General features: G+C 39.5%; 1 protein-coding gene and 1 non-coding gene across 3 annotated transcripts in view; one reads left to right on the forward strand and one right to left on the reverse strand.

Moving 5' to 3' along the window:
• The window catches only part of LOC110952451 (acyl-CoA-binding protein homolog), a 66,367-nt gene extending 56,037 nt beyond the window's left edge, over positions 1-10,330 (forward strand). For both annotated transcript variants that reach the window (XM_051956315.1, XM_051956312.1), the window contains 13 exons: positions 802-926; positions 1,042-1,150; positions 2,645-2,738; positions 2,849-2,974; positions 3,377-3,478; positions 3,623-3,706; positions 3,795-3,902; positions 5,224-5,354; positions 5,442-5,571; positions 5,657-5,729; positions 6,726-6,819; positions 9,316-9,435; positions 9,692-10,330. In XM_051956315.1, coding sequence (XP_051812275.1) covers positions 802-926; positions 1,042-1,150; positions 2,645-2,738; positions 2,849-2,974; positions 3,377-3,478; positions 3,623-3,706; positions 3,795-3,902; positions 5,224-5,354; positions 5,442-5,571; positions 5,657-5,729; positions 6,726-6,819; positions 9,316-9,435; positions 9,692-9,812 — 1,417 coding nt within the window. In that variant the 3' untranslated portion in view covers positions 9,813-10,330. The remainder of the gene's footprint in view (positions 1-801; positions 927-1,041; positions 1,151-2,644; positions 2,739-2,848; positions 2,975-3,376; positions 3,479-3,622; positions 3,707-3,794; positions 3,903-5,223; positions 5,355-5,441; positions 5,572-5,656; positions 5,730-6,725; positions 6,820-9,315; positions 9,436-9,691) is intronic.
• trnat-ugu (transfer RNA threonine (anticodon UGU)) lies at positions 8,125-8,197 on the reverse strand. The gene has a single exon. It is a non-coding gene; the product is annotated as a tRNA-Thr (tRNA).
• Positions 10,331-12,910: the final 2,580 nt, after the last annotated feature.

The raw sequence follows: 12,910 nt of genomic DNA on the forward strand, positions 1-12,910 counted from the left end.
GGAAAAACCCACTACCTCCATCTCATTCGCAGTGGATCAAAGATATCTTCTACTATATGAAAATTGAAAATATTAGATACACTCTCAATGGAAGAACCAAATGTTTTTTTGATGTTTGGCAGAAATGTATTGATTATGCAAAGGAACGTTGAATATGACGTTGTAATTTATTTTTATGTTGTCTTATTGCATTTGGTTTCCACTTTTGTTTTTTGTTTTTTGTTTGTTTTTTTGATTGTTTGTTTTTTTGTTTTTTCCTTTGTATATACTTTTTGTATTTTGTTTTTGTATTTATTTATTTACTTCTTGAGGGAGGGTCTGATTTAATGTTCTTTGTTACATTCCGTTTTGTTGTCTTTCTATTTTGTATCCAAAAAAAACAAAAACCTTATAAATAAAGTTTTCAAAAAACATAAGACGTTAAGAGGCCATTCCACAGAGGAACTTTGATTAACACAAATTTCTACATCACCAAAACAGATAATTGAAATTGCTGTATGTATATTTTTGACCCGGAGATTTTGTCCTGTTTCCAAAAGAGCTACAATAAATTTATGATAGAACCTGATTTTTAATGGAATATCTCCAGAGGAACATTTCCAGCAACCATCACTCCTGTGTTCTAATGCTACATTGTGTTAGCTAATGGTGATGAAAGGCTCATTGATGATTAGAAAACTCTTGTGCAGTTATGTTAGCACATGGACAAAAGTGGGAGTTTTACTGGAAAACATGAAATGGTCTGGGTGACCCCAAACCTTTAAACGGTAGTGTATGTGTAATGTGTATTTCTTCTTTTAGGGAGCGGCTGGCTCCTCAGAAAGCTGGAAAAACTGCGCTCGACATGGACCAGTTCAGAATGCTCTTCTGCACCTGCAAAGTGCCCGGAGTGAAGAAGGACACCATCCGCAACTACTTCAAGACAGGTGGAATTAAACTCTGCTCTTATCTTTAACGTTCAGATACACCTGCAGTACTTTGACCCGCGGTATCGGCCTTCATGTGGCCGTTGTGTAACGTGCATTTTGTGCTTTGTCACAGAGAGCGAGGGTCCGTGCCCCTCCCATGTGGTCGTGATGTGTCGGGGACGCTTGTTTACGTTTGATGGCCTTTGTGACGGAGAAATTATCACTCCCCCAGAAATTCTCAGGTAAAGACTGCACATAAATACAGAAACGACTTGAGAATAAAACCCAAATGTTGCCATGATCCAGTATGCGGGAACACTGCTAAAGTATACATCTTGCCGCTGAGTTTGAGAGATTTAGTATTCCACTGAGTGGCCCAAGGAGGATGCTGCTCTTGATGAATTTTTGAGACGCTCTCCTTTTAAAAAGGAGACGGAGAGAGAAGATGGAGGAAGTATTTTATTCCTCTGATCCCCAAGTATGTTTCTTTTGCATTTTTTCTCACTGTGGGCTCATTTTTCACTGCAATATGAAGTCCTGCACCTCTATCGAAACAGAACAACGGTGAAAAAGGACAGAACTCAAAAGTGTCTTCTGTGCAGTATGACACAACCAAAAATCAGAGCAAAAGAAAAAACTAAAGTTCACTGTCTTTGATTATTTATTTCAGAAAGATAGAAATACCTGATATCAACATGTACAGCATTTTTTTAGATGTCCGCGTGTGTTACCAGTAACTGTTGTTTCACTATATTACTACTTTACATTTTTACAACCTTTACAAATTCAGTGTTTTTCAAACTAATCTGCACATCAACTCTAAAAGATGTTTCACCATGCTAAAGGTGTCTTCCAACAACTCGCGCCTCTCGATGCTGTTTTTGAGCCATGCTGCATTTATTTTATTGATCATTTTCCTTTCCTTTGTCATCTCCTCTCCGCTCTGTGGAAACACCGCCCGTAATTCATGTTAAATTCTCTGAATTTTTGAGATATGACTGTTTCTCAAAGCTCAGTCAGTCATGGCTTCTCAGTTGTGTTAAATAGCGCATTTTTTTTTTTTTTTTTTGGGGGGGGGGGGGGGGGGGGAGTTTGCAGAATGTGGTGCAAATTCTCTATTTTTGTCTTAATTTTTCAAGTGCAATATTACAGTTTAAAGCTTAGAGTTTGTCAGGGTTTTTTTTATACAGAACCTTATGTCACATATAAATTCCTTTAAATGGAAGTTGAAAATCTTACAGTGCTCTCTATTTTTACAGTTTCTCGCTCTGATAATTTTTAAAAATAATAACATGCCTTTCAAGCCTGCCAGTGGGTTTTGGGGTTCAGACAGTTAAGTATAATGTATGTTTCTCTTTCCTGCAGTATGCACTAATATTATATGTTACATGATGCTTTCATATCTGATTTCAGGTTCTCAGGAGTCATTATATTATATTAAATCAAAGGATAATGGTTTCTAACTCGGGTTGCGCAGCAGGAGGCTGTTCAGTCCGTTTTTTCATCAGATCAGTAGCAAACGCTGTCACAGCTGTTTTCTACAGCTGATAGGAAACTCCTCATTATGGTCACGTGTCGACACTCATCAGTCGATCCATCCGTTCATTTCCTGACACATATCCAGGCGTCAAGTTTAATTTGGTTTGTCCTGCAGAGAGTTTGAGTTTATTTCAAACTTTTACAAGGAGAGAGGAAAGCGACCAGAGCTTGATGTGTGTGTTTGTTCACTCATGCAGGCAGCTGAGGTACGTGAAAGAGCGCTGCGAGGCCGAACCAGAAGGAGACGGAGTATCTGCCCTCACCACAGAGGAGAGGACTCGCTGGGCGAAGGTAGAGCCGCTTACACTGGGAGGACTGGAAAAATCTAAGTGAAATTACGGAGCGTGTTTGTCAAAAAGCATCTCTGAGGATCACTGAGTCTTTGTTTGCTCTCCCTGCAGGCCAGAGAACATCTGATAAACATCGATCCACACAACGAGACCATCCTGGAGACCATTCAGAGCAGCCTGTTCATCATTTCTCTGGATGAGAAGAAGCCCTACGCGACCCCAGACAACTACACGAACGTATGAGCTGCACAGATCTGAATTATTTATGACCTAATGACTAAATATCATGTTCTGACAACAACAGAAGAGGCAGAATAGAATAGCACAATGTACAGCAAGGCTAAGCAGCAAATATGCTACTGAATTCACAAAACTAGATGAAATACAGTAAGAGATGTGCAAATAGAAGAAAAACAGCACATATAAGGTGATGTTTTATGTAAACGTGTAGGTTTAGTGTATAGATACCGGGTTCATATGAGAAGAAGGTGCAAAAGGTGTAGATATTTCCACTGTGTGCATTTAACAGTGACAAGATTAAATTAAACTCAATTGCCTGTACCCACCCAGTTTCAGACAGTTATTGTGAGCGTATAATGTGTCTGGATTTATAACTTTTTATGTATTTTTTTAATGCAGTTAACTGTGGAGGCTCTGGCAGGAAACCCCACCGTCCGCTGGGGAGACAAGTCGTACAATTTCCTCATGTTCTCAGACGGGACCTGTGGATCCACTTGTGATGTGAGTTTATGTGTTTTTGTCGATGTTTTTAGACTCATCATGCTTATCTTTGTGTCTTGGCTATATCATATCCAGAAGAATTCAGCTGTTTTTAAACATTATTCTGGGGGAAAAAAAGATTAAAACTCCAAATGCTTGTTGCAGCACTCCCCGTATGATGCCATGGTGCTGGTGTCTATGTGCTGGTACATCGACCAGCAACTCAGAGATACCGAGGGCAAATGGAAGGTAAATTTGATTCTGTACATAAACTGGAATAGTTGTGGTTGCTGGTATTTCTTTTGACATTTCGCATGCTGATGTTGCTGCTCTTCAGGGCTCAGACGCCGTCAGATCGATGCCACTTCCAGAGGAGCTGGTGTTTACTGTGGATGAAACCATCAGCAGTTACATCAGCCAGGCCAAGCAGCAATACCTGGAGTCGGTGAGCAAAGCAGACTCCAGAAAGCCTCAAGAAAAGCAACACCATAATGTATTTTTATGCACATTTTGAGATATTGCATAAGAAAAATGACATGGAACGCTCGACTGAGGTGATTTTCCATTTCAGAAAAACAAAAGAAAAGTTCTTGCACTTTACAGGAGATGGAAACCTTTTTCCTGAATGAGTTCTGATAGTAGTGGACATGTAGCCACATGACTTGACCACCTGTCTCTGCTTTTTATGTAGTTTTTCCCTCCAGACAGCTTGAGGCGTGGCTGACATGAAAGAATATTTACAACTTTTCTTTTGAAATAAATTTAAGAAGATAAAGATTTTTCTTAATTTTTTTTGGTCAAAAATGGAGAGTATTTTTGTGTGTTTTGTCTTTTTGTTTGAGGTTTTTGTGAACTCCTGGGGTGCATTCCAATATACTTCACATACTGACAGACTATACAGTTAGCCTTAAGAGGATTTAGGATGTCCCTGGTCATATTAGGCCAAATGAAACATTCCAAACTTACCTGGATGTCCTGCTACATTCGGTCTCATTTTGAATCTTGCAAGCCTGCAGGATGTTCTGGTCATTCTTACCCACAATCCTCTGCACTCGGCAAGAGACGCCACATATGTAACTGTGTTTGTAAAGCACACAAACAGGTGATTTCACACTGTAGCCTGAGACTGATAGATGAGCAAGACAGCCAACGTTTAAGACACAATATTTTACAAAATAGTCTCATAGGTATGCAGTCTGTACTTTGTAAGGGCAATTCTAGTACGTACCAACTGCTTTTTATGTTCTGGAGCTTCCTTTTTAAAGTATGTACTGTTTCATGCAGTATGCATACAGATGGAACAGTCTACGCTGTTAAAATGTTGCACTTTAAACCTTTTGAAGTGTGAAATATCATCTGCCTCTGCACTCTCAGTGGCTAAAGTTTGTTTATACTCACATGAGACACTGACTGTGCAGGGGATTGTGGGTCAGAAAGGCCAGAAAGTCACACTGATTTGCAAACTACAAAATGAGACCAAAGGTAGTAGGACAGCTGAGTATTTTTGCCACTTAAAGTATTATTTATTGGGACAGACTGAATCTTTCCTGGCTTATTGTGTAATATGGTAGTGTGGTTTTTGGAACACGCCCAAGATACTGGATTTGGAATAAAGGTTTTGTTTGTTGTGGTGACACACAGTCGGGTTCATTTTCTCCACAGCACTTAATGGAAACAAGCCCTAATTTTCTATCTTTTCTGTTTGGTGATGTTTCTAAAGGTTACTTAGAAAAATGCTGATATCTGCTCTATGTCTGGGTTCACAGACTCGGGACCTCCAGGTTATTTGTTACGCCTTCACAGCGTTTGGAAAAGCCGCCATCAAGCAGAGGAAGCTGCATCCAGACACCTTCGTTCAGCTGGCGATGCAGTTGTCCTACTACAAAATTCACAAGAAGTATGCACTAGTTAAACGTGTCTGATCTAATGCCTGTTATAGCTGCATGAAGCCGATGTATATGAGCCTGGATGTTTCCTCTCTCAGGCCAGGAAGCTGCTATGAGACGGCCACGACGCGCAAGTTCTTCCACGGCCGGACGGAGACGATGCGACCCTGCACCCAGGACGCTGTGGACTGGTGTAAAGCCATGACGGACCCCACCACCGATACAAACGTGAGAATGTTTGCTGTAGTGAAATCCCAGGGGGGTAAAAAAAAAGAGCAGTTTTCCTTGAGTTAACGTGAACGTTTTCTGTCAGGTCAAGAGGAAAGCCATGCTGCAGGCCTTCAATAAACACAACAAACTGATGGCTGAAGCCCAAGAAGCTAAAGGTTAGTTTACGCTATTTGATTTTTTTTTTTAAAGCTTTTAGAGCTTTGTTCCTGTTTGGTTTGTATCATGAACTCACACAGACATCATTCACATCCTGCTATTGGAAATGCAGCGTTAACGTCTGATGGAAATCAAGAGTAGAGAGAAAAGAAACGCTGAATGTGGACACAACCTTTGTTAGTCAACTGAACTGCTTTAGAAAGTACAACAAGAATTAATGTAGCTACAATGTACAGGAGTCTTTGAGATCAAACAGGAAGCCCTGGATTAATTTAATATGATTTATTATGGAGAAGAAAGGTTGTAATACTCAAATTTTGGATATTAAATCAGTCTAATCATTAATGAAGTTTGAGCAGCTGCAGAGTAGGGATGAGAGAGGAAATGACAATTTAGGCGACTTTTCTTTGTGTATTTTCAAACTTGTTTTGGCTAATTGCACATAATTTTTTCCATGTAATTGCAAAGAACGTCTGATATTTGCTGTAAAATGTTTTGCCCACTACATATTCCAAATGTTTTTATTATCTGTATGTACTTCATTTTCTCAGGGAAAGCTCGTGCTACATTTATGCTCATGCTGTTTCTACTTCTGTATATATTTATATATATTTAGGACATATTATTCTGTTTGTATTTTTTGTACTTTTCATATTTCCGGCTGTAACATAAGCAGTTTCCCCTCAAAGATCAATAAAGTATTTCTGATTCTGATGAAATCTTCAGGATTTTATACTATTCGTGTTTGAAATGTTTTTTTTTTTTTTTTTTACAGGGTTAGCTGTTGGTCCTTAACTGTGATTGTAGCTGCTCTAACAAAGTAATTTCCTGCAAAGTATCTATATATCCCTCTACTTTGAACAGTCTGTGCAGCTTTAGCGAAGGTCCTGCTATAAGATTCCAAAGCTAAAAGAAGCCTTTGTGCAGCAGATAAATGCTCAAACCTAAATAAAGTCTGGCTATTGGTGAGTTTATCTTTGTGATTTTATTGACAGGTTTTGACCGACATCTTCTGGGGCTTTACCTTATTGCCAGGGAGGAGGGACGTCCGACTCCAGAGCTGTTCATGGATCCCCTCTACTCAAGGAGGTACAGCCTTTGAAGCTTCTTTATTTCCACTCAGATTCCACTGATGCACAGGTGACCTTTACCCAAGCATCCGTATTTATCTGCACGTACGGGATAATAAACCTTTTCCTCAGGCTATCAGCAGCTGCGTATCGTTAACTGATAGTTGTCTTTTTACTGCCACAGTGTAGTCTGTCGTACATAGAGGTGTTTATGTTGGCACAAATGCAATTACAGAAACTTGTTTTAGAATTTAACTTACGAATTTGAGGAATTACTTCCAGAAACATCACCTTTTGAGCCAAACGGACATTTTTTGCATCTGTTTGCATCCTTATTTCTCAGACGATTTGTTCTTGAAGTAGTTATTGTAGCGAGGTGAAGGTCATACCAAATGAACGGCTCCCCTGTCCTTCAGTTCTAGTGTCTGATAAAAAATAATCTGGGATTTCCATCTAATTTAATCATAGTAACATTCCACGTATAGATCTACACCAGTTAGTCTGGTTTAAATTACTCATGAACTCATCTTTGCATAGATTAATATCGTAATGTAAGAAAAAGTGGAATCAGAGCTTTAGAAACTTTCACACTTCTGTTTTTAGCTCAGAAAATGAAAGTTACAGGCACGCAAATAAAAAAAAAGTTAACAATCACAGTAAAGATAATTAAAAGTGCTTGCTGAAATATTAAACTGGTTTTTCATGATTCAGTTAGGAGTAACCCTGTTTGTCTCCAGCATAAAGCTAATCCCACTTTGTGTGAAAGCAAACCTAAAATAAAGGATTTGCATTTCATGGCAATGATTCAAAAGTTGTGTTTGAAAGGTGAGCCCAGGTGTGGATGAGTGTGAGGGCGTGGCCTCCTGTGCAAATATTCCGTTGGGTCTGAGCGCTGCAGTGACGGAAACAGTTCATTTGATTTCTCCCCGGCACGAAGCACATACATTTTATTATAATTTTTCTGATGTTTGCAGATTCCAAACAGTTGTGAAAATACATTTCTACTAACCGAGATAAAAGCTTAACAGTAAAGGTAGTAAAATGACCCGTAGTTGTGAATGTGTAATCTTGTGAACTTCTTTCCCATCATCAGTGATAAATAGCCACTTTAAGTTTCCTAATAAACTTTCCCATAAGTTTCATGTTTTTTTGTTTTATGGCTCTAATCCAGGTTGTTTTGTCCGGACTAGATCCTTGCTTGTGTTGTGTCTACTCTGAGATGTGCGTCACTTTGGATAAGAGTGTTTGCTAAACGGAACTGTAATCCTGTTGACATTAGTTTGTGACCACTAGGGATTAAATTAATAAACCAAAAACTTTACTCAGGCCCCAGCGAGATTTGAACTCGCGACCCCTGGTTTACAAGACCAGTGCTCTAACCACTGAGCTATGGAGCCCTTGCTGTAGTCTAGTCTATGGGATTACCAATATAAAGACTACAGTTATGAGTAGAACTTAACCAGATCAACCAGTTGCAGGTGTGTCTCAGGCTTTGCTTTGTTATGAGAAGCTCTTTACATTTGAGGGTGTTGGAAAGTGGTGATGACAAATTTCTTTTTAGAAGCTGAAATCGGAGTATTGAGACTTTTTTTTAGCCAGAAAGTTATTCAAACAGATTATTGACAAATGGATTAATCAATGTGGCTGTAGTCACAAAAATAGGATCCAGGAATGATTACATATGTCTTTGGTGTAGAAAATGTCAGAAAATGGCGACGACAAATGTCTTGTTTTGTCCACAACCCAAAGATATTCAGTTTACTGTCACAGAGGAGGAAAGAAACCAGAAAATATTCACATTTTAGAAGCTAAAATGAGAGAATTTAGACACATATTATTGACTACTGGATTAATTACTGTGGCTCTAGTAAAACAAACAAACAAATAATTTCAGTGAGATCACATGACTGTTGTGTATTTCACTGAAGTTCAGTTGAAGAGGAAGCCTGAACCAAAACTTAAACGTAGCAATTCAACGTAATTTAACTTCTACGTCAGGATTTTTCCGCGTTTAAGTGGAATGTCTTTTCAAACGCTGGAATTTTTCACCATTTTCTGACATTTCTCAAACCAAACAACTAACTGAAATTGTGGGAAACTGGATGAGTCAAACAAAAAAAAAGTTAAGATGCAACAGTGTTTGTCTTTGTATTCTATTGAAGAATAAAACGAGCATCGGTGAATAAAGAAGAGAAAAAGTGTTCAGACCAAGATTCAAACAACAAAAGCAAACTTTTAACAGCGTCTGTCCTTCACACAGCACGGCTTCACTTTTTTCCTTCGCTGAGACAGACCTTGGTGCTCGACATCGGTCACAAAATAGTAGAAAACACATTCAGGGTCAGGTTTGTAATGCGCTCTGATGCCCAGACTTGTTTGGGATCGTCACGTTACAAATAAAAAAACATCCAAGTACAAGAAATTTCCATTAGCAGAGTAGCAGACAGAGGGCGGAATGATTAGTTGCTGCCCCCACTGCTCATTGTCTGTAACAGAGTTGTGTTTGTGTGTCCAGCGGTGGAGGTGGTAACTTCACGTTGTCGTCCAGTCTGGTGGGCTACACCACCGTCCTGGGGGCCGTGGCTCCCATGGTGCCCCACGGCTACGGCTTCTTCTACCGCATCAGAGACGACAGGTGAGACAGAAACTTGTAGAGCTGAAACAAACATAGAAAAGGAGGCTTATTCTTTGTTTTTAGATTTTCATTCTGTTTCCAAACTTCTTACTTAAAGTACGTACAACATCTGCCTTCATGTACTGTTTGATTGTTGATTCCTGGACCTGTATAGATTGGTGTTATCAGTATTAGAACGCTTCCCTTTATTTCCCATTACTTTTTCTAGCACTTAAACGTGCTGCATTAACATCCACACTTTGTTTCTTCCCTTCAGGATCGTGATCTCCATCTCGGCGTGGAATTCCTGCCACGAGACGGACGCCGTGACTCTGTTCAACAACTTCTCCAGCTCCTTGCACGAGATGCTGCACTTGGCCACCACGTCTCAGCTGTAGCTCCCCACAGAGGGAAGAGAGGCCAGTTTAAGCCTGCATCTTTTACCTCTCTGTCCCCGTTTGAGCCTTAATACGTAGTTAGTTAACCTTTAGTTCAGCACAAATCAATGCAAAGGTGCAGAATTCGCACCGCTAGATGACGAGAGGAAAAAATCATGTGTTTCTTGTAGTTTGAAATGAGATTTTCTTTTGTAAATTTTTATTTTTAATGTAAATATTTCTTGACTTTGGTGATTCTAGTCTGAATGTTATTGGGACTTTAATCTTTAGTGACAGTATTAATCCATGTTTAAGCTAAATGCTGAGTCAGTCTGAATCTTCTGAAGGCCTTCGTTGTAGCTCTGAAAATTCATTCCACTTAAAACCAGAAACATACTGACAAAGTTAAATCAGGTTGATTTGCCGTGTTGAGGTTTTGGGTCAAGCTTCCTATTCAACTGAGCTTCAGTGAAATACGCAACAGCAGCACCCAGCTATTAAATATGAACCGAGTCATGTTAAAAAAAACATGAATCTCACTGAGATTGTTGAGTTTTTTGTGACTAGAGCCACAATGATTAATCAGTTAGTCTGTAATCTGTTTGAGTAACTATTTGACTAAAAAAAAAAAAAAAAAAAAAGGTCCTAATTCTATTGTTTTAGCTTCAAAAATGGGGATATTTTCTGGTCTTTATCCTTCTTTATGACAGCAAACTGAATATCTTTAGGTTGTGGGCAAAATAAGACGTTTGTCATCACAATTTTCTGACATTTTCTAGACCAAGCAATTATTTAATAATTGAGAACACTGAAATAATCATTAGTTGCAGCTTTAATGAAGACATTTGAAACTGTGCCTGCAGTTAAAGGTGGTTTTCTTGAACTTTAAGAACCATCAGAGAGCACTGAGCTTTCCAAAGATACCCTGCAAACTGTAAACATTCCAATTTATGATCTGTATTTGTGTCGATATTGAAAGGTTTCTTCTTTTGCTCCACCTTTCCACCAACATTCAGGCAGTTAAAACCAAGCAGCAAACAGTGACGGAAACGGAACCTCATTAGTGGATTTAAAAACAAGACGACAAAATAGAGCTTTTTCCTTTACAACTTATTCCAAAAAAGTCACAAAACTCAGCAGTTCCGATAAGATGTAATTAGGAGATGCAGCAGGCGAACACTAAGTCAGAGGCCATCGGGGTAGAGGAGGAAGGACTGACGAGCCTGATGAACAGATTGAGTTTTACAAGAGAGTAGAAGTACTGAGAGACAAGCGGGATGTGGTGAAAAGCAAGCCTCTATTCAGCCTCCGTGTTTGGTTTGATGGTTAAAGTTGAATTAATCCCAAAGAACAAACTAGACTCATTTTAACCCTCTGAAGTTGTTTTTTTTCCCGCTCTGTGGGCTCGTTCTTCACTGCGATATAAAGTCTCACACCTCCATGGAAACAGAATCCTCTGTGCAGCACGACACAGTTATAAACCATTAAAGAAGTAGTTAAAGTTGAATCTCTTTGATTATTTAATTTGATTTCCAGAGTCGTAACACCTGCTCCAGATATTTAACTGTTTACGTTTTTACAGCCTCGGTGAACTCGGACACATCAGCTGTAGAAAGACGCTTCACGGCGCTGAATGCGTCTTCCAACAACTTGCTCAGATTCTTGTTTTTTTTAATTTTCCTCTCTGTTTCTCTAATTTGTTTTTAAATGCTGCAGTTCAGCTGAATTTTAGTCACGGGAGCGTCTGTCATGGTTCATCAGTCGCGCTGAGGAGAGAATATAGCATTTAAATGAGCGATAGGAAAAATAATTTTGCCGAAATATGATTTTGAGATGTATGATTAGTTTAAAGAGGGTCAAAAAGTGAAAGATTTGACTATTATTTCTGTTTTTACAGCTTCTGGCTTTGATAATTGGTGTTTTGTTTTGTTTGTTTGTTTAAAACATGACATGACTTTAACAGTTTAGAGGGTTAAAAATCTAAATTTAATGAGTTGCTCCACCTGTCTTTACTAGTTTTAACGTAACACTGAAAGCACAAATTCCATTTACAGTAACATTCATTACACGGCAGAATTTGACTCGTTTATCATCTTTTGCTGCTTATTGCTGCTATTCAGATTACAGTGAGTATCTTTCTGTTATCTTATTACGTAAAGTGAACACAACGGGCTACAAAATCAGCGAGCTCCTTTCCGTTACAGTTTTTAGTCTTCCAAAATCTTCTTCAGTTTTCCTTCAGTGACTGTTGGTTTGCTGTTTGTTGCATCGTTCTTTAAACCAAAACCTCGATCGCTGCACCTTATCGATAGCCTAGCCACGCTACACCCATGTTTCTGACGGCACAAGGGTCTGGGGGAAGCTCGACAGGGAGGGAGGCGGGCTAAAAGGTTGTCTATCAAATCCCTCTACAGCAATTGGGTAGGTATACAACCAATCAACGCAACGAATAGGCTGACGTAGTTCCTAGAGCACCGGTGGATTGTGGCTAAGTCCCATTAGCTTCCCAACTAGCGGAGCCGCAGAGCCAACTGGTATATTAAGGATTTGCCATATCCCGTCGGCATAAGTCCAAATACGTCTTTCTTCTCAATGAAACACTTCAGTGCCGTCCTTTGTTTATCTTTCAAGTTGAATTTTAGCTTCAAATCTTTAAGGGCTGCGGCCAAAGCTGAGTCGAAAGATAACTGTTTATTGTGCGCCGGTTGTTTCTGTCAGAATCGTCACGCCTCTGTCGTCACTTAGTTGCGCCCGCCTTCTGACTCTACACTTCATGGTGATTGGTCCGGCCAGTTTTAGGAGAATCCAGCCTCGAGCCTTATGGAGGGTAACTAGACCCACCCTGGCAGAGAATTAAATTCGTTGCTGTGGGTTGTCTAGCGCGGCTAGGCTACCTTATCGATGCAGTTTTCCGTTATTTTCTGTCCAGTTAGAGATGACTGAATGTTCGCTTGGCCTTACGAATAAGAGCTACTGTAAAATATCACTTTATGTCCCCACATGCATCCTCTGTTTCTGAAGCCTTACACTAACGTAAGCTTTTCTTAATGATTGTATCACTTCCAACTCACAAATAAAGTCGAATTTCATCCGGTTAAATGAATAAACCGAGGAGACGG

Source organism: Acanthochromis polyacanthus, chromosome 12, assembly GCF_021347895.1.
Source record: "Acanthochromis polyacanthus isolate Apoly-LR-REF ecotype Palm Island chromosome 12, KAUST_Apoly_ChrSc, whole genome shotgun sequence".
Taxonomy (NCBI): Eukaryota; Metazoa; Chordata; class Actinopteri; family Pomacentridae; genus Acanthochromis; species Acanthochromis polyacanthus.